The sequence below is a fragment of the Lemur catta genome, chromosome 10 (assembly GCF_020740605.2).
Source record: "Lemur catta isolate mLemCat1 chromosome 10, mLemCat1.pri, whole genome shotgun sequence".
NCBI classification, from domain to species: domain Eukaryota; kingdom Metazoa; phylum Chordata; class Mammalia; order Primates; family Lemuridae; genus Lemur; species Lemur catta.
The window spans coordinates 59,969,059-59,993,649 of NC_059137.1; the positions used below are offsets into that span (position 1 = coordinate 59,969,059).

The 24,591-nt window shown below is 34.1% G+C and overlaps 1 protein-coding gene across 5 annotated transcripts in view; it reads right to left on the bottom strand.

Moving 5' to 3' along the window:
* Positions 1-24,591, bottom strand: part of RIC1 (RIC1 homolog, RAB6A GEF complex partner 1) — a 115,535-nt gene that overhangs the window by 35,329 nt on the left and 55,615 nt on the right. For 3 of the 5 annotated variants that reach the window (XM_045563874.1, XM_045563877.1, XM_045563878.1), the window contains exons 4-11: positions 22,647-22,754; positions 18,141-18,283; positions 17,699-17,835; positions 12,936-13,027; positions 7,381-7,469; positions 4,693-4,837; positions 3,954-4,002; positions 1,501-1,653 (exon numbers count right to left, since the gene is read on the bottom strand). In XM_045563874.1, the coding sequence (XP_045419830.1) occupies positions 1,501-1,653; positions 3,954-4,002; positions 4,693-4,837; positions 7,381-7,469; positions 12,936-13,027; positions 17,699-17,835; positions 18,141-18,283; positions 22,647-22,754 (916 nt within the window). The remainder of the gene's footprint in view (positions 1-1,500; positions 1,654-3,953; positions 4,003-4,692; positions 4,838-7,380; positions 7,470-12,935; positions 13,028-17,698; positions 17,836-18,140; positions 18,284-22,646; positions 22,755-24,591) is intronic. The other 2 variants (XM_045563875.1, XM_045563876.1) reach the window with 2 other exon arrangements.

The window sequence follows — 24,591 nt, forward strand, 5'->3', positions numbered from 1 at the left end:
GTTTCAAATGGTCCAATATTGTTGGCATAGTAATGTCAAACCTTGCTGCTAATTCACGTGTAGGTTGAGATAGATTTGTTTCCACTACAGCTTTCGGCTCATCATTATCCACCTTTGTCTCAGGTCACCTATGTGGCTCACCAGAATGGAACTTCTCAAACCATCAACGTACTGTGTGTTCATTAGCCACATCCTTCCCAAACACTTTGTTGATATCTCAAGCTGCCTGTGCTGCATTGGTTCCATGATAGAACTCATATTAAAAAATAACACAAATTTTTGACTTATCCATGGTTTCACAAAAATTGCTCTAAAAAAAAATTTGAAAGATAACCACAAGCCAAAATGTGCATTTGAAAGAATGTATCTTCACCAAAAACAAACAAAAAACCCGCTAAGAAGTGTCCAAGTGAAATGTCAGAGATATCAACTGTCAAACTTAGTACTTAAGGAAAACAAACATTCCATACTTAATAACCTAATATTTACAAAGAATAGTGCTCTTAGTGATTATGGGTTTTCAACTAGAAATCTAGTGTTCTCAAAGCTGGGCAGACTCTTCATTAACTATTCAAATCAGACAGAGCAGCACCCTACCCCGTCACCTTTCCATTTTTGTCCAAATGCTATCCTGACATAAAACTCAAGGATGCTTTTAAATTATTACTTGGGATGGGAAAGGGGAGAAAGAAATACTCTATTGTTTTTTCTGGGGATCCTTAATCTTCAACTGCAGTAATGGGATCTAATATCCAGGCTATTTTCACATTCTTTCTCAATATGTTGTAAATTTTAATTAGAAATTTGTTGCACCAAATAGCCATCAAAATCCATTGATGGTAGCTATTAAGATATGTACCTCTAACATGTAATATTTTATTATTATATATTTGCAATATATAATAATATCAATACACATTATTTCAGAAAATGATATACATGAGTTTGTAATTTGGGGCAGTGTTTCCCAAAGCAGGTTCCTAAACATATTTTCTTCAAGGTGTTCCGTAAAAATTCACAGTTTAGTAATACAGCTTTATATATACCAATTCCTGGATTTTCATGATGCACATTAGCGTATTTGAGACTCTGGGGCCCTACAATAAAGAAATTCACACTTGCATGAAAACTGAACTTTTTTTTAATGCTGTGGAGCTGCTACTAATCTCTCTCATAAATACTGCCTAGTGGAACACACCTTGGGAAATGCTACTAAGACCAAATTTTTCAAGTTATTCAAGGAAATATGTAAATATTGCTTTCCCTTAAATTTCTTGTGACCCTTTAAAAAAATAAACAAAAAGACCAAAAAAACCAAAACCTGTTCAGAAATAAAATTTTGGTACAAATTTAATATAAATTAAAAAAAGAATTACACAAAATACACAAAAGATTATATACCAATTTTAGGAGTATACTTAACATATATGTGTCATAATGAATTCTATGGAATTCTAACATGAAAGACACTACAGAAATCACAGTTTTAAATATACTTACCATACAAGGGTTTACAGTGAGTACACTCTTGATAAACTGAAATAGCAGAATGCTGGGCTGTTTAACTATACTCCTGAGGTCAGACTCAATTTCAGTGTTTTGAGAACCAAATCCGCTGATTACCCATAGATGATAGCCTTCGGCACCCCAGCTCTTGGAGAGAGGGGGAGGGAGAAAAAAGTCAAAAAATAAAGATTCTTTTTATTCACTTCTGGCTTCAAATATTCAAATTCTGAAATAATCAATGATGGCATCATTAATGACTTCTGAAGGTTGGAGAAACCATGCCAAAAAACTCAGACAAGAATCACACCTTCGATTACCTCTTAGCTATCTCCAGAGGGAACCACTAATTTCAGGATCACAAACTTAAGAAAAACCTACTGTGCTCTGTAACTTCTCCGTTTAATTTAGCAGCCTCTCAAATACAAAGAAATTTCTTATAGAAGATGACCCAGGTTACTTAGCAGAAGCATGGCAAAGAAGCACCTACAACAGACAGAGTTTTGTATAGATCAAAGCACACTGGATGGGAAGCTGTGAGACAAGAGTTTTTCATTATAGCTTGGCTTTTGTTATATATTACCTTGGCCAAGCTGTCTGGTTCTTCAGGGTATAAGTTTCTTCCTGTGTAAAATGAGAAGGTTCATATAAACTTCTCCAGGCCCATTCAGTTTTAATATTCTGTAACAAGATTCCATGATGGTATTTTTTAAGATTAGTGATTCCTAATCTTTGAGCCAAGGAAACGGTAATGGAGTGGGGGGAGGGGGGATCCATAAATTGTTGCAAAATTTCAAAAGCTTAATAGATGTTTTATGTTTTCCTATGGTGAAGTTGAAATAAAATGCTTAGGTTCTTTTTTTAAGAGACAGGGTCTCACTGTCGCCAAGGCTGAAGTGCAGTGGCACAATCCTAACTCACTGTAGCCTTGAATTCCTGGGCTCATAAAATGCTTAGATTGTTTGTGGCTGAAATATCAACTTAGTCTGTCGGATAACACTGATTGTTGCATGCTGTTCAGAAGCACTGATTGGCAGTTATAGAAATGTTATTTGGCTGAAAACTTAAACTATGGAGGTGGGGATAGACATCAAAAGGGGTCCTTGGTGGTAAAAGGCTGGGAACTACTATTTAAGGCAACTATGGTGATTTTAATTCTTGAAGAAACCCAAGATCAGAAAATGCCTTCCTGTGTGAAGCAAGACAAAGGAAGTGATAAGCCTCAGAGTCACACATTTCTGAAGGAAGGTGCAGAGAGGGGCTACTGCAATAAAATGGTTCTATGTAAAAATAGGGGTTATATCTCATTGTTTTCTACAGAAACTCTTGAAAATAGGTAAAAACAAAAACATGGGTTGAACATGCCTAATCTGAAAATCCAAAATGCTCCAAAATCCGAACCTTTTTGAGGGCTGACGTGACGTCATACTAGAAATTCCATACCTGACCTTATGTGATAGGTTGTAGTAAAAATTGTTTCATGAACAAAATTATTTAAAATATATTAAAATACCATCAGTCTATGTGTATATGAAACATATATGCATTTTGTGTTTAGACTTGGGTCCTATCCCCAAGATAACTCATTATATTATATATATGCAAATATTCTAAAATCTGAAAAATTCAGAAATCAGAAACACTTCTAGTCTCAAGTATTTTGGATAAGGGATACTCAACAATATGTATTGTTTTTTGTTTTTTCTTTTTGAGACAGTCTCACTGTCTTGCCTGGGCCAGAGTGCCATGGCGTCAGCCTAGCTCACAGCAACCTCCCACTCCTGGGCTCAAGCAATCCTCCTGCCTCAGCCTCCCGAGTAGCTGGGACTACAGGCACGCACCACCATGCCCAGCTAATTTTTTCTCTTTTTAGTTGTTTGGCTAATTTCTTTCTATTTTTAGTAGAGATGGGGTCTCGCTCTTGCTTAGGCTGGTCTTGAACTCCTGACCTCAAGAAATCCTCCCACCTCGGCCTCCCAGAGGGCTAGGATTACAGACGTGAGCCACCACGGCTGGCAAACAATATGTATGGTTACAATAGAGACTATAATTCTCTTGATAAACATCTATGGGAAGTTTTAAAAACATGCTCAAATAATACATAAGTACATGTCCTCCAGGAAAAATGACCAACAAGCATTTCACTTCATGTTAAAAGAAAGCAGGTCATGAGAAGTGCATGCCAGTGAGTCACACAAGAAATGCCTCATCTGGACAGTTATTGTCACAAACATGACAGGGGTTTCCTGGACACATCTAAAAAAACCTCAAAACCTGAAAATCAGGCAGCCTCTCAACTAAAAAAAATGTAATCAAAACAAAAACTATATAAGGAGAAGTCTGCTGAGACTAAAATACCTTTGTGATTTTATCAGACTATCATGACAGAACAAAGGAAGAAAACCCAAGTTTCTTAATACCATGCCAATTTTTTAATAGAAAGTGCTTACCATAGAGTTGATCTTAAGAGGATCTTTTTTGGTGCCATCAGACCTATAACTGACACAGAATAGAAACTAAATTTAATAGAGCCTTCCAATTACATATAATGCATATAATATTTAGCTTTAGTTTTTTAAGAAATCAAATTGATTTCACTCTTTCAAAATAGAAATACATAGTAATAAATGAAATACAAAACTGCAGGCTAATAAATCTAGGTATCACTTAGCCACATTTTTTCAGGGCCAAGCAACTTCTTGCCAGAAGCATGTAGTTTGGAAAGGTCGCCTCATTTCATCAGGACTGAGGTCCAGGACAGTATATAAAGTGGGTACAGATATCAACACATTCCTATTAACCATTGGGCTAACCTACATTAACCAATGAGATAATATAACTTTCTACTTCCTACTAGTTATTTATGTACATGGCTTACTGCTCTTATTAGATGATTAGCTACCTGAAGAAAGAACTATGTCTGGTTCAGCCTGAGTGTTACATGCTGTCATTCATACAACAGGGGTTCAATAAATAAACACATTTTAATTGACTGAACTATACGTTTCAAGAAAATGGATATTCAGAGAATCAATACAATCAGAACATATTAATTCTGAACCTTACAAATTTTTGGGGGGTAAGAGTCAAATAAGGTAAAAAGGGTAGCTCCATGACACAAAGTTTCTGTAAGTATGTATTATTTGAGAGAGGAGTTATTTTATCTAAAAATTGTCTTTATGGACTTACGCAAAATCTCCTCCAAGTGTACAAATCAGCTGTGCTCCAAACACACTCCACAAAGAAAGGCCTCCATATTCCCAGGTCACTATTACAACACTATTGTCTGGAGACCATCTGATCAACTTAACAGCTCCTGTTTTGTTCCAAATGTCTGTTAAGAAATAGTGAGAATAGTTAAAAATAAATGATTGCTTCAAAAATACTTAGTATTGTTTATAGTCTGTATCTTTAAGTCTAAAGGAGCAGAAAGGCATGACTGTTTCAAATAAAGAGATGAATTCTGCTCATTTAAGGCTATTTAAATGTAGTAAGACCATTAGTTTTGGCCTGATCTACACAGAACAAATTCAGTGCACAGGTGACTTACAAGAAGCAAAAGCTGTTTCTGGCCACTATTAGCTTGAATAACTTAATTGCGTAATCTTAAAAGTCTTTGGCTTTGTACAAATCAGTCTCTGTTAAAATGGGAATAAGATTACAGCAAAAACTGTCCTTAAGAGAAAAATACATGCAGCCCTTTAAAAAGGCTACACAGTAAGAATGATAAAAACTTAAGGAGCAAATTTCTATTTTTGGTGGTATACCCTGAATGACTCTCCACACTGAAACAACTAAGGTGCTGAACAGAATACTTAAACATCTCAAAACAACCAAAAATACTGAGATAAAGTGCTTTTTCCCTGAATTTTTTCTGCCAAACCCTGGAGATCTTGACTTCCACTTCTGATGATTCACAGTGTGTTAGGGACAGGAGATAAAGCTCAGAGCTTGCCCAAGGCAGGTAATCTAATAAAAGATATATCCATGTGAAGCTGAGACTACAAAGAGCTATATCCACGGTATAGTCACTGGTATCAGGTTAAAAAGATTGATTTACTCATCACATCTCTACTATGTGCCTCTCACTAAGCTGAACTAGCTTGGTATAAAGAGATGGGTAACATCCTACACTCAAGGCTTACAGTCTAGGAGGGGAAAAAGACCTGTAACATAGTTAAGTTCAATAAAGTATTACAGATGTTAAAAAAAGGTTATACGCAGGGTATAATGGAGCATAGGAGGGAACAGTATTCTAACTACTTCATAAAAACAGATTTCACTTGAGCTGTGTCTTAAGAAATAAATACATACCCTCCATCTAGAAATATGGGACATTTCAGGTAAAGAGAATAGTGGGAAAGTCAAAGGTATCAAACAGCATGGAGATAGTTATGAATCTGCAGGTAGTCTGGTAAAGTTGAGTGAAACTTAAGACTACAGTTCCTAGTCTGTGTGCCAAGGTATCCCAGAGTTGTGCAGAGAACTTACAGGGGTGCCAACAGATGATTTTTAAGAGAAACACAGTGATACATAGCACCTGTTAGACACAATGTAAACTCCCAGCTGCAGGTAGTTCATAGCTACATTTCATTTGATGTTACATCTTTGTGAAGATGGGTTTTCAGGAATTGCTGTAATAAAAATTAAGTGCTCTATAAAAATCAATATGGAACAGGAAATGTGGGTGGTTGTGCCCAGTTTGAATCTTAATGTTTGAGAAACTGTGCAGTATCCAACATTCCATTAGTAAAAAATTATGTTTAAGAATGAAATGAAATTATTATTTTCTTTCCATTTATGGATAGTTTAAAAAAACTGTTGTTAGGTTGCTAACACATAGATACTTACTAAGTTGTTTAGCTCTAACTACTTAATAAATAGAACTTTTGGCATTTCTTTTAGCCTAACGGTACTGCAAAAATTAGAGACACTAAGTGTGGACTGAACCAAGAAACAATGCCAGAGAAATTTGGCAAAAGCTCTTATATACCACATATACGTAGACACTGTTGGTTGGTTAATCCAACACCTACTCCCATCTTCCTTCTCCCTTGCCCTCTGCCATAAATGCTTGAAAAAGCTAACATTTACTTTCCAAGTTTTCCTTGAAGCCTAAGGTAGCACGTGACATATTTATGGCCAATAAGATGTAAGTGGAAGACAGCGGTAGGAGGTAGGTATGCTTCTGGGAAAAGTTTTGCTTTCCTTATCAAAAAATCAGATATGCCCTGCTTCCTCCTTTCTTTGACTCGATTGCAGAAGTAATGATTGGAGCTCAGGAGCTAACTTGAGACCATGAAAAAAAGGTCAAACAAAGGTCAGTAGCAGCTCACCTTTGGATTTCTTGCTATTTGAGAAAATAAAATTCTATTTGTTTAAGCCATAGTAAGTTGGGTTTTCTGTTAGTGTCAGTCAAAAGCATTTCCAATGACACAAAGAGTTTAGCCATAATCCTATGGATAGCGAAGATTCACTAAAGGGTTCAGAAAGAGACTTTTGTTTTGTTTACTACTTGTGTATCCAGCACTTAGAACAGTGTCCAGCAGCATATAGTAGGTACTCAATAAGTATTTGTTGAATGAATAAAGTGAATTGGAAGGCATAAAATAAGAGGCAATGAAATCAAGTAAGAGACTATAGCAAAGTCCAGACAAACAATATAGGGGCTAAACCTAAGGAGAGAAAAGACTAAATGAAGAGATAAAAGAATATCCCAGGACCCCCTCTAGTTACATAGAAATCTTTGGGTCATGTAGAATATTGTTATATGTTCTAATATTTGACCAGTAGCATGACATGTATTAATTTAAATTAGCATTCACTACACTTAGAATTACCAGTACATTAACATTAAAACGTTTTAAAAAAACTCACCAGGATACTGTTTTGCTGTTAGCTCTAATTTATGAGACAGCAGCATGGCTCCCGTGGTGTTATCTATTGTATAAACCTGCACAGAACCACTGTGAAAACAAAAAAGCTTTTAGTGAAAAAAGACAAATACAAATAGAAAAAAACATTATTATGGGAACTCTTACGGTGTGCTGGTAAGAGTTTAAACTAGAACAAAACCATTTTGTAAATAATTTGCAGTCATCTCAACATTTGAACAAATGCATATGTATTCTAATCTAGCAATTTCACTTCTAGATATATTCCAGAATTTCCTGTCTAATGTTTATTAGAAGATATATACAATGTTCACTGTATTGTGTTTAATTGCAAAAAAAAAAAAAAATTGGCATCCAGCAACGTGAGACAGAAAAAATAAACTGGTATAGTCTTAAAGTACTATACCATATATCACTGAAAACGAACTTTAGCCACACGCATTAACATGGATGGCAAATGCAGATGACCCTTGAATAACATGGGTTTGAAATGTCTGTGTCCACTTATACACAGATTTTCTTCTGCCTCTGCCACCCGAGACAGCAAGACTCTTCCTCAGCCTACTCAATATGAAGACAATGAGAACCTTTGTAACAATTCACTTTCACTAAATGAATACTAAATATATTTTCTTTTCCTGATTTTCTTAACGTTTTCTTTTCTCTAGCTTACTTTATTATTAGAATACAACATATTATATATACGTACATTAATATAAAACATATAAAATATATGTCAGTGAACTGTATATGTTAACAGTAAGGCTTCTACTCAACAGTAGGCTATTAGTAGTTAAAAAAATTTGGGGGGAATCAAAAGTTATATAAAGATTTTCAGCTGTGTGGGCAGCCAATGCCCCTAATTCCTGTGTTGTTCAAGGGTCAACTATATATATATATTTGCTCTCTCTATATATATGTATATTTTCTATATACACTATATTTGATATATACACACACACACTAGTTAAACATATAGTAGTAAATATATTTGTCATAGAAATACAACAAAGAACTATTAGTGACTGCTCTAATAGTTTCTGCCTTATAAAAGGTGAATATCAAAGAAGAGGGGTAAATAGGCGGCTTCGTCAGCACTAGTAATGTGTTATTTCTTAGGCTAGGTGGTAATTTATAAAGATTTTCATACTATTTTTTATATATCAGATATACATTGTATGTGCTCTTTTGTGTATATGGTGTACATAATTACTTCATTTAAAAAATCTTTACAAGGGCTGGCTGGCCATGGTGATTCATGTCTGTAATCCCAGCACTTTGGGAGGCCAAGGCAGGAGCATCGCTTCAAGCCAGGAGTTCAAGACCAGCCTGGGCAACATAGCAAGAGCCCATCTCTACACAAAAAATTAAAAAATTAGCTGGGCGTGGTGGTGCATGGCTGTAATCCCAGCTATTTGGGAGGCTGAGGTGGGAGGATCACTTGAGCTCAGGAGTTGGAGTCTACAGTGAACTATGATCACACCACTGTACTCCAGTCTAGGTGACTGAGTGAGACCGTGCCTTAAAAATAAATAAATCTTTACAAGGGTCAAATTTATGAGGGGTCTGAAACCAAAACTAAAATCTCTGTATTACCTCTAAGCTACATTTCAAAATTGAACTACAATGATCATTAAAAAATTCCATTTCTGCTTATGGAGCTATTCTCAGCTCAAAAATTTAATACACATTCAGTATTTGAAAATAAGATGCCTACTTTAGTTATATTACTTACGCAATATTTACTATAATGAGAAAGAGAAACAAATGTTGTTTTTAAAATATTTTTAATCTAAGACTGCTTTCGTACACAATAGGATGACAGTTATTTATGACTGCCAGAATGTTCTGGCACTTTCACACATTCCTTTGCAGTAGGAGAAATCAGATGGTTCCCTCACAGCAGCTTAGCTCTATTCCCAGCCAGGACCTACCATTTCTCAAGGACTGGGACTAGGACTAAGTAAAAATATCTATTATAGTAGGCTGCCTGAAGCTGTCCCATAGCTCACTGATGCTGTTTTTGTTAATAATATTAATACTTTTTCTGTGTTTCATTTTGGATAATTTCTCATTACGTTTTACTTTTGTTCCCATGTACTCAACTTAGGTTCTATCTCCCTATCCCTGTGCTGCATCCTGGGAACACTCACAAAGTAATAAAAGCTGGGGCAGTTGTAGAGCTCATTTTGTTTCTCATCTTTCACAGATTATTGTCCTTTGTTGCCTTATGTCCCATGTCTTGAATTCAAAACAGTTGTTTCATATTTTTTTCCATTTTCTTGGTTGTTTCATTTGAGAGGGTATTGCATCTTAGAAGCTAAATACCTGGAAAAAATTTCCAGACTACCTGCTCAAATAGATTATTTCTTGCTGAGAGATAACACAAAGTGGATAGGAGGTATATTTGTTTATTTTTGCTTTATATCTAACAACCGTCAACTGCTAACCCTGGGTTGCTGAGCTCTAACAAGTCAGGGAGGAGTCTAAATATTTATAAGCAGGAGGTGCTAAGTCATTACTTATAAAAGACTGACAATCTTTTAAGCATCCTACAGTGCCTATATTTTAAAAATTATTTTTCTTTCCATTTCTCATCAGCCCATTATAAGAGAAAAATATATTTCCATTAAAACATCCTACTTACTAATCCCAAAGCCAAAACATCTTTATAATAGAGATATGACTATTGTCAACATAAATGATCAAAATATTATGGCATCATTAATAGTGGGACAACTCAACATTATCGCTAAGTGATACCATAGGAAGTACATATCATGACCTATGACAAAAATATGTAACCAGAATCTAATCAAACCTTTAAATCTAAGAGTTAGGTTGTTCGAGACTGATCCTCTACAAACTGGCATCCTAAAAGAAAGCTGGCTTCTTACAGAACTCTAAGGACACCAGCTGCAGCCTAGTGTTCAAGGCAATGAGTCACGGTAAGGGTTGGCAGATCAGGGTTAGAAGCTACTGGTTTGTTATACCACACAGCTACAATCACAAAACTTTAACCCTAACCCAGGATAATGCCAGAAGAAGGGCCTGTAGTCTCTTAAATGATGAAAACAGATGACTGAAAGGCTGTAAGCCAAGATTCCCTGGCGAAGGGGTTAGTACTTCCTAGTCACATAGTTTATAAGCCAATAGTTAGGGTTGGAGTACCTCTTCTGGATTCTAACAGCTGGCCTTGGTAGACTCCTAGGTACTAGCCCTGAATGCAGGTAATATGGGAAGTACATACTTGCCACTGCTCCTGTGAGTTTTTTCTAAAATGCTCTTGCAAGCTTGACGTGTGAGCTTTTGAGTTATTTGACTATATTTGCTCAAGAAGAACCAGCTTCCAAGTTAGTTATTACAGGTGTCACAGAAACTAATTAAATGTAATAATGAGGAAACAATGAAGCAAATCTAGAACATAAGACAGTCGATAAAGAATTGACCCGGACACTTAAAAAAAGTCAATGCACTGAAAATGAGAAAAAAGGCATAAGGATTGTTAAAGGTAAAAGGTGACTAAAGGAAACAATAACCAAATATAATTAATGTACCTTGATTGAGTCTGGTTGGAACAAAGGAGCTATAAAAGATATTTTGGTGACAACTGGGTTACTTTGAATATGAATTGGGTATTAGATCCTATTAGGGACTTAGCATTATGTCATGTGTTATAAAGATATTGGGTTTATATAAGAGAATGTCTCTTTGGAAACCAAGAGATAATGCAAATGTCCATCAAAAGCAAAGTGATACATTATTATATTAATATATTTGTAAACTGGAGTACTATTTATAAATCAATTTAAAAAATGATTACAGCTACTGGCAAACAACATGGATGAATATCACAATGTTGACTGAAAGACACAAAACATAAAATATGATTCTATTCATATAAAGTACAAAATCTAATAAAACTAATTATGCTCTTCAGGAATGTATATATGGGTGGTAAAACTATATTTCAAAAAAATTATAATACAATAGACAGAAAATTGGTTACTAAGTGAGTCAGGGAGCAGATAGGAGCTGTGATTAGGAAGTAGCAGAGGGAGTTTATGATAGAAGCAATGTTCTATTTCTTGACTCAGTTGTGAATGGACTGAGTGTCTGTATTACAAATATTTGTTAAACTAAATATCTGGATTACATACTGTTTTGTACCTGTTTTTATTTCACAGTATTAAAAGGGTATATAAATTATAATATATGCCAATAAATTTTGACAGCATATGTGAAAGAAACCCATTCCTAGAAATATCAACTTGCCAAAATGACTTAAGAAGAGATAGAAAATCTAAATCTTCTTAAATCTATTTTTAAAACTGAATTTAATCAGCAGTCCAAAAAAGTCCCAAGAAGATGATTCCAAGTCCAGATGGTTTCATTGGCAGATTCTACCATACATTCAAAGATGAATAGAGAAGACAAAGAGAGGAGCCCTTCCTCAACTTGTTTCATTAGACAAGCATAGCGTGGTTAACCAGGAAAGTAAGAAAAAAGAAAATTATAGGCAAAATGTACTCATGAACATAGCTTTAAAAATTCTAAGCAAAATTTCACCCAATCAAATCCATGAATATAAAAAAAATAAGCTTTTCCTTCTTTCTTGTACTAAGTTAAACTTAGATGTATCTCTACATTTAACTGCTCAGTGAAAAGCAGTGTGTTGAGAACAAGTTGAAGTCGAGGATAAGGATTTCCCCACCTTCCAAAGAGGTTCTTGAGAGTGTAATGAAGGTGATTTATAATATGTGGATTACCTATACTAATAAAAAAATCTTTGATACTTAGGTGGAGATGATGTGGCTGGAGACTATATTAGATGTATGTTCTATAGAACAACCAAGTCTCACTTTGAGGGCCAAATGGAATTTTATATTTAAGAAAGAGCTTTGAAAACTAAAAAGCACTATACACATTGTAAGGTATTACTATAACTGACTAATATAATCTTTTTATTTAAGCTAACATATAAGCTCAACAAAGTCAGGTATCTTTGTTTTCTAATGTATCCCAAATGCTTAGAACTGTGCCTAGTAATGCTAGGAACACAGATATTTGACGAATAAATAATTTTATTCAATTTTATTTCTAAAATATCCCTTATATGAATTAAAGCAAGAAATGGACCTTATGTATGTGAGCCTTAAATGTGCTCATTAACTAAGGCAATTCAATGTCAACAACAATGTCTTAAAAAGAAGTTAAAAAAAGAAAAATATCTTCTAGATCCTCTTTTAAACAACACAGCCTAGGTTTTAGCTGTTTATTCTTTTTAACTTGTACCTCAATTTTCTACCACTAGAGAAAAGCTCACTTTTATAATATAAATTAAAATATTCTACCACCAAAATCTGCCCTTTACTTTGTTTGCTTCAATCTAATAAAACACTTTTATATTTCATATTAAGGCTGATTCATAAATTATGATAGTCATGATAAGATTTATAAGTGTATCAAGAATATCTTATGTTTAAAAAACATTATTTGGGGCAATAATCCTTAAAAATTCAAGTCTCTATCAATTACCTCGCACAACCAAATGCCATTAGTCGATACTTGTTATTTACTGCTACACATGTTCCATCAACAACATCTTGTGGCCAAACTCCATGAAGCTGCTAAAAAAAAAAAATAATTATTAAGGCTTAAAAAAGTATTCTCCCAAATTTACTGTAGTCAATATACTTCTCCTTGAATAAACATACAGTTTGATGAGGATTTATTTGGTTCATCTACATAGGAAAATATCCCATCAGGACCACCATCTAAATATTCTCCCTTAAAACCTCAAGATTTTCATTAATTTACTCAAACATTGAGCTCAGTCCAGTGCTAGTTAATTTATAAAACACTAAAAAATGGAAATTCAATCTCCAAATTCAAATTAAATAAACTTCTTGTTAGACTGTAAATTTCTTGAGAGCAAAAATAGCTTCTAATTTGCCCACTATTATTATTTTCATCACCTAATATCTAGTGTTTAACTTCCTGGTCAATGGAAAATAGTAAATTTTACTTGGTTTATCCTTTAGAAGCAACTCATAATTTGTCATTTGTTTACCACTTTCTATTATTCCCTTAACAGCATGGTATCTCACAGCCTGACATAACAGCTGAGGTCTACTGTTCACTCCCTAAAATGATTATTTGACCTTTCCAAGCTTCAGTTTCCTTATCTGTAAATTACTTACCTCTCAGGGTATTTCAAAGATTAAAAGAGAACATACATGTAAACTATCTAGTACAATCCCTACGATTCAACAAATTAAGCATTCAATAAATGACTGACATTATTAAGCTTATATGCTACTTAATTCTGTATACAGATACAGAATAGATTCAGCTTAGTTGTCTGTTCTTATTTGCCAAATTATGAATATTTTATGTTATAAATTCCAAGGCAAAGGTCCTGATTATTAGTTTAGTAAGCACAAACAGTAGCACACTATACTGTAGCACTTTATTATTTTCTTTTTTCATTAAGCCCCTTCTATTCTAGGATATAGCAATTTATTTTTGAATGATCCCAACGGTAAACATTAGAAGATGCAATAATATAATCACAACCCTTTGAACTATACTACATTTAATCTACTGTCTAAATATGGAATATTTGGTTTTTTAGTATGGATTTTATTTTTCAATTTTAATAATAAAATTAGACATTTTATGCAACAGAAAATGGTAAAGATAGCATTGAGTATTATTTCTTTGGATCACTGGTTAGACTGAAATTCATTCCTATAACAAATACATTTCCCAGGTGCCTACTATTCCCCAGGCACTGCTCTAGATATTGAGGATACAGCAGGCATCCAAATACAGCAAAACCCCTACTTGTATCCCTGTATTTGTGTTAGAAGACAGACAAGTTAAAAAATTATTATAGTATATTAGAGGTTGGTAAATCCTATTAAAAAATAAAGCAATTATGGTGAAGAGGGAATATGGGGGAAGGGTATAATATTAAACAAATTTCCTTATGAAAGTGCCTTTTGAGGAAAGTCCTAAAAGAAAGCAAGTGCAAAGGCCCTATTGTAGTGGCATTTCTGTCATGTTCAAAGAACATCAAAGAGGCCTATGTGGACTGGACAGGGGGAAGGAAAGTAGTACATGAGTTAAGAGATGTAACAAGAGGCCAAACAGGGGTTTGAAGGCCACTGTAAGAATTTTGGTTTTTTTCCTCCAAGTTACATATGACAGTCACCAGAGTATTGAAAAAAAAAATTAACTTTTCTATTATGAATTATAATACATTAAAGGATACACAAAACAAAAATGTACATCTCAATAATATCACAAAGTGAACACTTGTGGAATTACCACTCAGGCTAAGACGTCTCAATACCCAAAAGTCCCCCAATAGTACCCTTACCAATCACTGTACTCTCATACCCCTACCACAAAAGGAGCCAATATCCAGACTTACATGGTAATCACTTCCTCCTTTTCCTTTAAACCATTACCCTTTAAATATGTATCCATATATACTCTAATTTAAAATTGCCTATGTTTTTATTTTCCCTTTAATTTTATATAAAATGGAATCACAGCATGTATTCTTTTGTATTTATTTGCTTTTACTCAACATGTTTGTGAGGTCTATCTATGTTGCTGCATATAGCCCAGTTTGTTCATGCTCACTGTAGACTGAAATACTGGGTCCTTAGCCTCCTCTAGCCTAGTTATTCTTGACTGTCTTGTTAGCTCTCCACAGCCTTTGAGCAAACTTAAAAAAATTTTTTTTGTCCAGCTCTTTTAGTCCTCAGGTTTTGTCCTACAACAGTTATGAACAGGGAGTGGCAAAATATGACATATTTTAACACATCTGTTAAATGTCATTTAGTTATTTCTTAATTACCAGTAATACATACATATTGTTTTCTTGTAATTCATATTTTTTATTTATAACTTATTTAATGATGTCCATCTGCTTTTCATTATTTTTTAAATCTTTTATTGGAAAAATTTCTTAGACAACATACTAAGAAATGCTAAGAATATATTTTGTACTAACTATAAAGTACTAAGAAAAGAGTCACCTTTTTAGCCCTAATAATTTTGCTTTCAATATAGATATTTAAGTCCCAAACAAAGTTACTATAGACATGCCTTGTAAAAAAAGAGATTTTCTCATTCCTCAAAAGTTTATTATTTATATATTGACATAAGTTATCACAAATGTATTATTTAGTACCTTACTATTTGAATGAAATTGACAACAGAAAATATTTATTAGGAATATTAAAGCTGAAGCCAAGTAGAATGACAACCAAAAAAGGACCTTAAAAACTTAAAATCCTTTCCAGTTAGAGAGAGCGGATGGAACATGAATGTTTAGCTTCTCTGACTCCTAAAATCCCAACTTTTACAACAGAAAGATTTTTTTGAAAAGCATAAACTGGCAAAGACAAAGAATGGGAGAAGAGGCAGCATTACAAAAGTTTGGAAGCTAGGAAGCATATGGATGAGTAGAATCCTTAACTGACAGTAAAGAATGCTAAGAAAATCTAAATTTACATTGTAGGGTACACAAAAGGCTTGGGAATTTAGGTGTCTCTCAAGGGCTGGACTAAAAGCAGTTGGTATGGTTCAAAACCTATCTAAGCAGCAGCTGGGTCCTCCTCAGCACTTCTCCCATACTGAACAGCCTAGAAATACCCCACCTCCACTCCAACAGAAAACTGGATATTTTTCTTTGGAAAAACAAAACAAAAACAAAAACCCCAGAGTGAGTGAGTGAATAAAAAAAGAAAAAGAAAAACAAAACCCCCAGAGGTTTATGTACTACACTGAAAACAGGGATAAAAAGCAAACGTTCACACCTTGAATTTTGACCCTCTAGCCTAACTATGCTGTAATTCAAATCCCAGAATATTGGAGTAATCAGGTATATTTTCCAAGGAACACTGAAGACAGAACGGACGGGAGGGAAAAAGAAGGGAGAGGGAAAGGGAAGGGAATGACTCTAAAGATAGAGGCTTCCCCAAGGAAATAACTCAGTCAAGCTCATCCTATTGTAAAGATGACAGTCAACCAAACCCACCAAAACTTAAAGAGCTTTCAATGAATTCAATGTATTTTGGGTCTCTGTCACACAAGCAAAATCCATACATTTTAAATTAAACATTACTTATCAAAGGATTCCATAGAAATAAAAGTAAAGTGTATCCTCAGGATGATGATGGAAAGCCAAAAAATACAGTTGTGTTAAGGGTGTATAGTAAGTGACCAATCCAATTTAGAGCAGGACAGAAGGCACCAAGAGAAATTTCTTCAAGAAGATGAAATGCACAGAAAATGTAATGCATTTGAAAAAACTGACAGGGTATTTACACAACTGACAGTTTTAGATTGAGTAAGTGGTAAGTACATAAAAACTAAGCAAAGGTAAAGAACAAAATAATAATTAATTCCCAGTGGGAGGAATAATCTGCAGGAAAGAAAAATAACCCTAACATATTACATGGCACAGGTAAAACAACAGAGCTTACATATTGATAAAAATATAACAATGAATAGTAACATAATCAAAATCACAATAACTATATTTGGAATCTGGGAAGAATATGCCAGTGCGGTAGGAACAGGGAAGAGGAAAGTAAATGGTCATTTTCCATAGTAGGAAGTTAATAAACACAGCCTACAACCTAAAAATTAAAGGAAATACTCAGCAGTGTTGATAAATATCAAAATAACTAGTAAGGGAATAAAAAGGCAGCTGTCTTGGAAAATGAGAAATTAGCATGAGGAGAGTGAGGAAGAGACAAAGAATCATTTTTCTAAATCATGTCTAACTGGGCCGGGTGCAGTGGCTACATCTGTTATCTTAGCAGTCTGGGAGGCCAAGGCGGGAGGATCACTTGAGCTCAGGAGTTCAAGACCAGCCTGAGCAAGAGCGAGACTCCGTCTCTACTAAAAATAGAAAAAATTAGCCAGGGGTGGTGGTGTGTGCCTGTAATCCCAGCTACTTGGGAGGCTGCGGCAGGAGAATTGCTTGAGCTTAGGAGTCTGAGGTTGCTGTGAGCTAGGCTGATGCCACAGCACCCTAGCCCAGGTGACAGAGCAAGACTCCGTCTCAAAAAATAAACAAACAAACAAATAAATAAAATAAACCATGTCTAATAGAATTTTTTCTATTTACACTATTTGTATGTATAGTTTAATTAAAAATTTAACAACCTCTAAAATCTTGTATGAATACAGAAAACATGGAGGAATTTAATAACAAAGTAAAATTAATAAATGCAAAATAAAGACAATAAACATTTCAAGTAAGTAAGCCATACCTCTGCAGTAAATCTACTTGACACTGGAGTAATAAATCCAACTTTACCATCATTAAACACAACAGCAAACCCATCAAGTGTGGCACAGTATTCCATGTCTCTGATGTGTACATCTGTAAAGCCCAGGAATGAACCTACTGATGAAAAAACAAGTATATGAAATAGGATTACAAATATAGTAAATTATTCTCTTATATTTTGCTTGCAAACCTTTAAGGTTGAAAAGGCAAAACTAATGACCTAATAACCCTAAACAATTAAACTATCCTTTCCTACTAAATGACTGTCTCGTCTTTTTCGCTCATACTCTCTCACTCCCTCTCTCCCTCCTCTTGCATAATTAATTCCAAAGGATAAAAATCAGTGTTTATCCATAGAAGTTATCTTACTAGATATCAAATATTAAACAACTGGTTCTACTTCTTATAGAAAGTATAACTACCTCTAGATGACTGTAGGTCTACTGAAAAGGGTACTGTGCAAAGATTAATAGCTTTCCTTCCATTTGTCATTCCTTCCCAGTGAATAAGATGAAGAAGTCCATCAGAAGTAGCAACCAGGAGATCTTCTAGCACAGACTGCAAACTGTAGGGAGAATAAATTAACTTTTAAGAGAGCATACTGGGAAAGCAATGGGGTATGAATATAATTGCTTTAGAAAATACTCATGCAAAAAAATCATGAAAGCATTTACAAAAAAATTCTCCATTTATCAGCAAATTAGCTATGCATCACTTTACCAATGTATAATTCAATGTAGAATCAGAAAATCTGAAAGAATTGAAACACTATGGGCATCCAGAGTCACAAACTTGATCAATTGAGTTAAAAACTAGAAATACTGAAACAGAAAATTAAAAGATGGAAGCATAGGTAGTAACTAACAAGAAAGGAAAACAGGCAGAGAAACCATAAAATGAAGAGACATAACTAATGACAGGATGACAATCTAGAGCCATGGAACAGAGAGGTTAACAATCCTCTGGCACTGTCCAATAAAATTTTCAATAATGATATGAATGTTCTATACCTGTACTATCTGAAAATGGTAGCCATTAGCCACACGTGGTGGATGTACCCTTAAAATATGCTAGTGCAACTAAATAACTGAGTTTTTAATTCTATCTATTTTTTATTAATTTACATTTAAATAAGTTCTTGTGATAGTGGCTATTACACTGCAAAGCATACTTCTAGACAATATGTTTTTCAGACATCATAACATTTATTGAGCCCATGCTCTTTGACAGGTGCTATACTCTGCGTTGGATGTTCAAGGGCAAATAAAGTATAGCCTCTCTTCAGAAGACCTCTCAGTCAAGAATTGAAAAACAATTACATAGCATAATCTCAACACTTACAATATTTGCAAAGATATTTAAATTAACATTTACTTACTGGGGAAATGAAAACCTTGCTTTGCTCAGCTCTGTATGCCCAGCCTCTTGGGCAGTGCTAGAATGTATTAAATACATGGCACTAAATGTTTGTAGAAAGGAGGAAAGGAGAGAGAGAGGGCTAGAGGAAAGGGGAACCCATAAATGAGACTGCAGAGATACTGGCAAGGAGAAGAAAAAGAGAACAACGGAAACCAGTAGAAACTGATAACAAGAAAGCCAAAGGAATAAGATGAATTTTAAAGAATGGTCAAGAATACCAAATGCTATAAAAAAATTCAAATACTGTATAAGAATGAAAAATGTTGTGTGCATATAATATATACTCTATTAAATTTCCTTTCATATTTAAGAAGGAAGGAGTATCCTTCAAAAATATTTTAATCCATAATGACGGAAAAAATGTTAATATTTTAATTCTTAAACTAATCCTTCAATTCTTTGTAAAGTTGATTTCAATGACTCATTACCCAAAGATTTCAGTTAATGAAGAATTTGATGTATTTTCTTCCCAACTATAAGAGCACTCAAAAAGATTAGAAACAGATGTTCCTTTACCCAGATCCATTTCTTGAACTTCATAGCATTTGAAATCAGTTAAAATCCCCAGTTACTCCATTTTAAAGCATTATATATTCTTTCATTTCAAATATATGTTTCAGTGGTAAAATTTATGTATAGCATTTAGTGAGCAGAGTATAAAAACTTTATGTTTTAGATCTACTACTAATATATCAAGAGATGCAATTTAGCAGAGTAGTCACTGATTTACCAGTGATTTTCATTCTTCAAACTACACTCTCCCTCTCCCTTATGCCTATTTCCCTAGAAGAATCACTGCATATGACAGTTGGGAACAAGATCAAGATTATCCTCCAGTAATTTAACTGTCTGCTAGGCAAAACTCAACAATCTTCTGACAAAATTAAAAGTTCATAATCTCTACATTATAATCAACAATGCTCCAACAACAAAAATGATTTACTAGATATGTGAACAAGAAAATGTGACCCAGAGTCAAGAGAAAAAATCCATCAATATAAATAGAATAGATAATCCTAATGTTGGCATTAGCAGATAATGACTGTAGAATAACTGTGATAAACATTATATAGAATCTATATCTCATTTAACAGAAAGTAAACAAACTTGTTAAAACAAGGCTGATGTCAGTTGTTAAAATACTGAATATTTCCATAAAGGCTGGCAAATACGCCTTGCCCCACGCCACCCAAGTGCCTACTTACCACGGACTCCCTCTCTCATAAGAATCTACCAAACTGAAGGATTAATTCTTGGTATAGTAGGGGGATGTCAGAACCGTATATCAATAGCCAATTAACTCATGTCTTCTTATGCTGTACTGGCTCTTAACTATTTTCACTATCATCACTGGTCATAAGTACATGCAAAATACATGTAAATATACTCTAAGTTATGACCTCAAAGAACCTCTTTTATCATTGACTTCATGGGCTTCACATGAGCCTTCTGGTATCCCAGATGTGTGTGTGTGTGTGTGTGTGTGTGTGTGTATGTGTGTGTGTGTGTGTGTGTGTTTAAATTTAGGATTCTGACTGGGTTCTAAGGGATTTAGTACGGTTAGAAAGCAATATGCTGAATGTATCATCTGGTGCCATGTATACATTTAAATAGAACAGTGTTTCTGATTAATCAAATATTCCTAATATGGAATTATATAATTCATAAATTACCAATTCTCAAAATGTAAATATATTTAATACTTACTATTAAACATTATATATAACATAGTGCTTTCCAAAGTGCCCAGGATGAAGATGAAATAAACTGTGTTATTTTAAAATCAGAAATAGAATCTTATTAAAATTATAAATTTTATTATAAATTTTTACCTTCTAAACATTATCTTTAATTAATAACAAAAAATGGAGGTTTAAACTCAATCATATTTTTTCTTCAATCAAAAATAAAAGATGACAACATTCTTGCTACTATACGCAACAGCATAACCATTACCCCTAATCCTTATCTGACTTATATTTGTAGTGATAGGAGGAAAAATAGTTGATTATAAAGCCTAAGTTTTATATCTTCTCACTCAATTCAAAATCATATAGGAACTCTCCAATCAAATTTCTAGCAAGTATGCATTTCAGGTGCTAAGAACATTGCTCTAAAATGCAATCATTTCATTGAAGTTTTGAAAGAAAGCTTAGAGATTTCCAACCACCTAAATGTGTATATTAAAACCCAGCATCTGACAGGTTAAACTTGCACAAGATGGCAGAAACAGAAATTTTTTTTTTCAAAGGCTCTTTTTCTATTCTATTTCCATGCACCATACAGTTTACCACCAGGTGAAGGTCTACCTCACTTTGTACCCAGACATTCAAAATTCCTTATGCATCAAGTTACTTTCTGGAAAAGGATTTCCACACTGAAATAAAATGTGAAGTGATGAGCAACCTTTTGATCCAGGTGATGAGTACCCTGAACAACTTTTGTAACATTGATCACATTTAAGTAAATAACAATGCCATTCTATGAGAATAAGGTACAAAAAGATGGACCGAAGAAGGCAAGACCCACTTGTATACAATTTTATTTTAATATGTTACAGCGCCATTCTGTACAGTATTCTAACAAGAGAAATTGTGAAAGAAATATTTAGTCAGAACTGAGGCTTTTTTTAAAAAAAATTAAGTATTACCTTCATATAGTCCAATATTTAAAGAGCATCCAGTAAAAAGTTTTTTCCCCAAACCTATCCCCTAGCCACTCATTTCTCATGCCGTTTCTTATGCATTCCTCCAGAACACATATTCTAATACTACTATTTCCCTTTTTAAAACAGTAGCATTATATACACCTTTTTTTCACCCAAAAACACATTTGGAAAGTCTTTTTCTGTAAAGAATGCCCTCATTGTTCTCATAGCTGCATATTGTTTAAGTACATTTTCTTACATCTACACAATGGAAACAATATGCAGCTAAACTAAGTGACAATTAAAATATCAACTGTGAAGGAGTTACAGAAATAAGGCCAAATTACAGGTAAGATCACTTATTTTTTCTACCAATGGATGTAAAGGAGATTTTTGGTATTCTGGTATTTCTGGCCATCTTGTCACAAAACCTTTATTCACACTTGGGTCAAAAGGCTTAACTTTCTTCCAAGTGTACACAAACTTCCCAGAAACTTATGCCAACTTAGGAAACAAAGGTACTTTCTCTTTTCTTCAACTTGTGTGATTTTTATTAGTACTGTTTTGACAAATACGGACTGTTATCATCAGGCAAACAATTCTAGACCTTATCAAAAATATAAATTTCAAAATAAAACTATAGTTGGTATACTCAATTTATGGGCTTTATTATGATAATTTAAGTATAATGTGCCATCTATAAAACTTTAAATGTCTTATAAGGGGTAATCAAGCATTTCTAGAGCTAAAAACTTACCTTCAATCAAAAGAAATGAAATTAATTTTCCTGTTGGTTATATGATTAATCAACTACATTGTCTAGTGTCATCACAGAATGCCAAATTTACCCAAAGTACTATACCTCATGATGGGTGCCTGCAAATCCAGTATTTTCCTCATCTCTAAATTTAATGCTGGAGCACACTGTTCTTCCTTAAAATGAGGTGTCCCCTTCATTTGTGGACTTCCTCTAAAAAAAAAAAACATAAGGTTAAAGAGAAAGATATTGAATTTGTCTCTACTTTGTGGCTAATACCTGATCAAATAAAGTAAATGAAATCAAACTTACAAATCAGGAATTCATCCTTTAGATTCTCAAATGAAAAACAGACTTAAATTCCATTTATAGGAGACATATCTGTTCACCAATTGGAAATAAATCAGTTTGACCAATGTGACTTGTACTGGGAGGGTGGGAAGGAAGGAGAAAAGCAGAGAATCTGAGAAATAAAACCACTTAGGATAAAAGTGAACTCTCAAAAGAACCAACAGACATTTGTTTAAAATGACTGAGGGTGAGCCAGGCGCAGCGGAGTCCACCTGTAGTCATAGCTACTTAGGAGGCTGAGTTGGGAGCATCTCTTGAGCCCAGGAGTTCAAATCCCAAATCCAGTCCGGGGAACATAGCAAGACCCTGTCTCTTTAAAAAAATAAAAAAAGATTTGAGGCCCTTTTGTGAGTTGGGAAAAATATATATCGTTCTATACAGTGTATGTCCCAACCAGTACAAATCATAACTTATCTTACTCCACACCTCATTATTGATTCGTATTATTTGGGTATGTATCAGAATTAAGGCTAGATTCAGGGATGCAATTAGGAGATGTTTCACAAACTACCTGGTAATAAACAGAAAAATAGCTCAATTTTTAAAATCCACAGCATTAAACAGATGCACTAGAGTGGCTAGGTCAATGCCAACATAATTGACCTGTCACACACAACCCCTCAAAAGAACTACAGAGCTGTTTTGGATTCTTTTCCTCCACATGGCATAGGAGTAGACTACTATTTAATTGACTCCCATTCTTCTTCAGTGCCTTTGTTGGAATCTAATAGCTATTTGTCTCTATCAACCATCACTTGACAATAATTAGACGGCCAACATCATCTCTCCCTTTCCAGTTACCTATAATCCTGTAAATCAATGTCAATACTATTAAAATTATATGCAAATAGTCAAACAAATCCGCCTTTAAGGTTCCTGGCTTTGTGAAAATTTTTTGATGCTTAGGAACTTTCTTGTTTACTTTTCAATTCTAAACTTTTTTTTTTAACTGATTTTCCTCTTTTATTTCTTTTATTTTTATTTCAGAATTTTACGGGGGTATACACATTTTGGTTACATAATTTGCTTTCATAGAGTTTGAGTCAAAGTTATAAGTGTGCTCTTCAGCCAGTTAGTGTGCACTGTACCCATTAGATGTGAATTTACCCACTCCTTTTCCCTCTCCCACCTACTCAATTTCCCTTGAGTTTTATTTCCATATGTGCACATAAGTGTTGACTGATTATTTCCAATTTAGTATTGAGTACATGTGGTGTTTATTTTTCCATTCTTGTGATACTTCACTAAGAAGAATGGCCTCCAGTTCCATCCAGGTTGTTATAAAACATATATACTAGATCACCATTTTTTTTATAGCTCAATAGTGCTCCATGGTATACATATACCATATTTTATTAATCCACTCATGTATTGATGGGCACTTGGGTTGATTCGACATCTTTGTGATTGTGAATTGTGCTGCTATAAACATTTGAGTACAAGTATCTTTTTTATAAAATGTCTTTTTTTCCTTTGGGTAAATATCTAGTAGTGGAATTGCTGGATCATATGGTAGGTCTACTTTTATTTCTCAGCAGTATCTCCAGACTACTTTCCATAGAGGATATACTAGTTTGCAGTCCCACCAACAGTGTGTAAGTGTTCCAATAACAGTCAAGCTGAGAATCAAATCAAAGACACAATACCTTTCACAATAACAACAAAGAAAATAAAATACTTAGGAATATATTTAACTAAG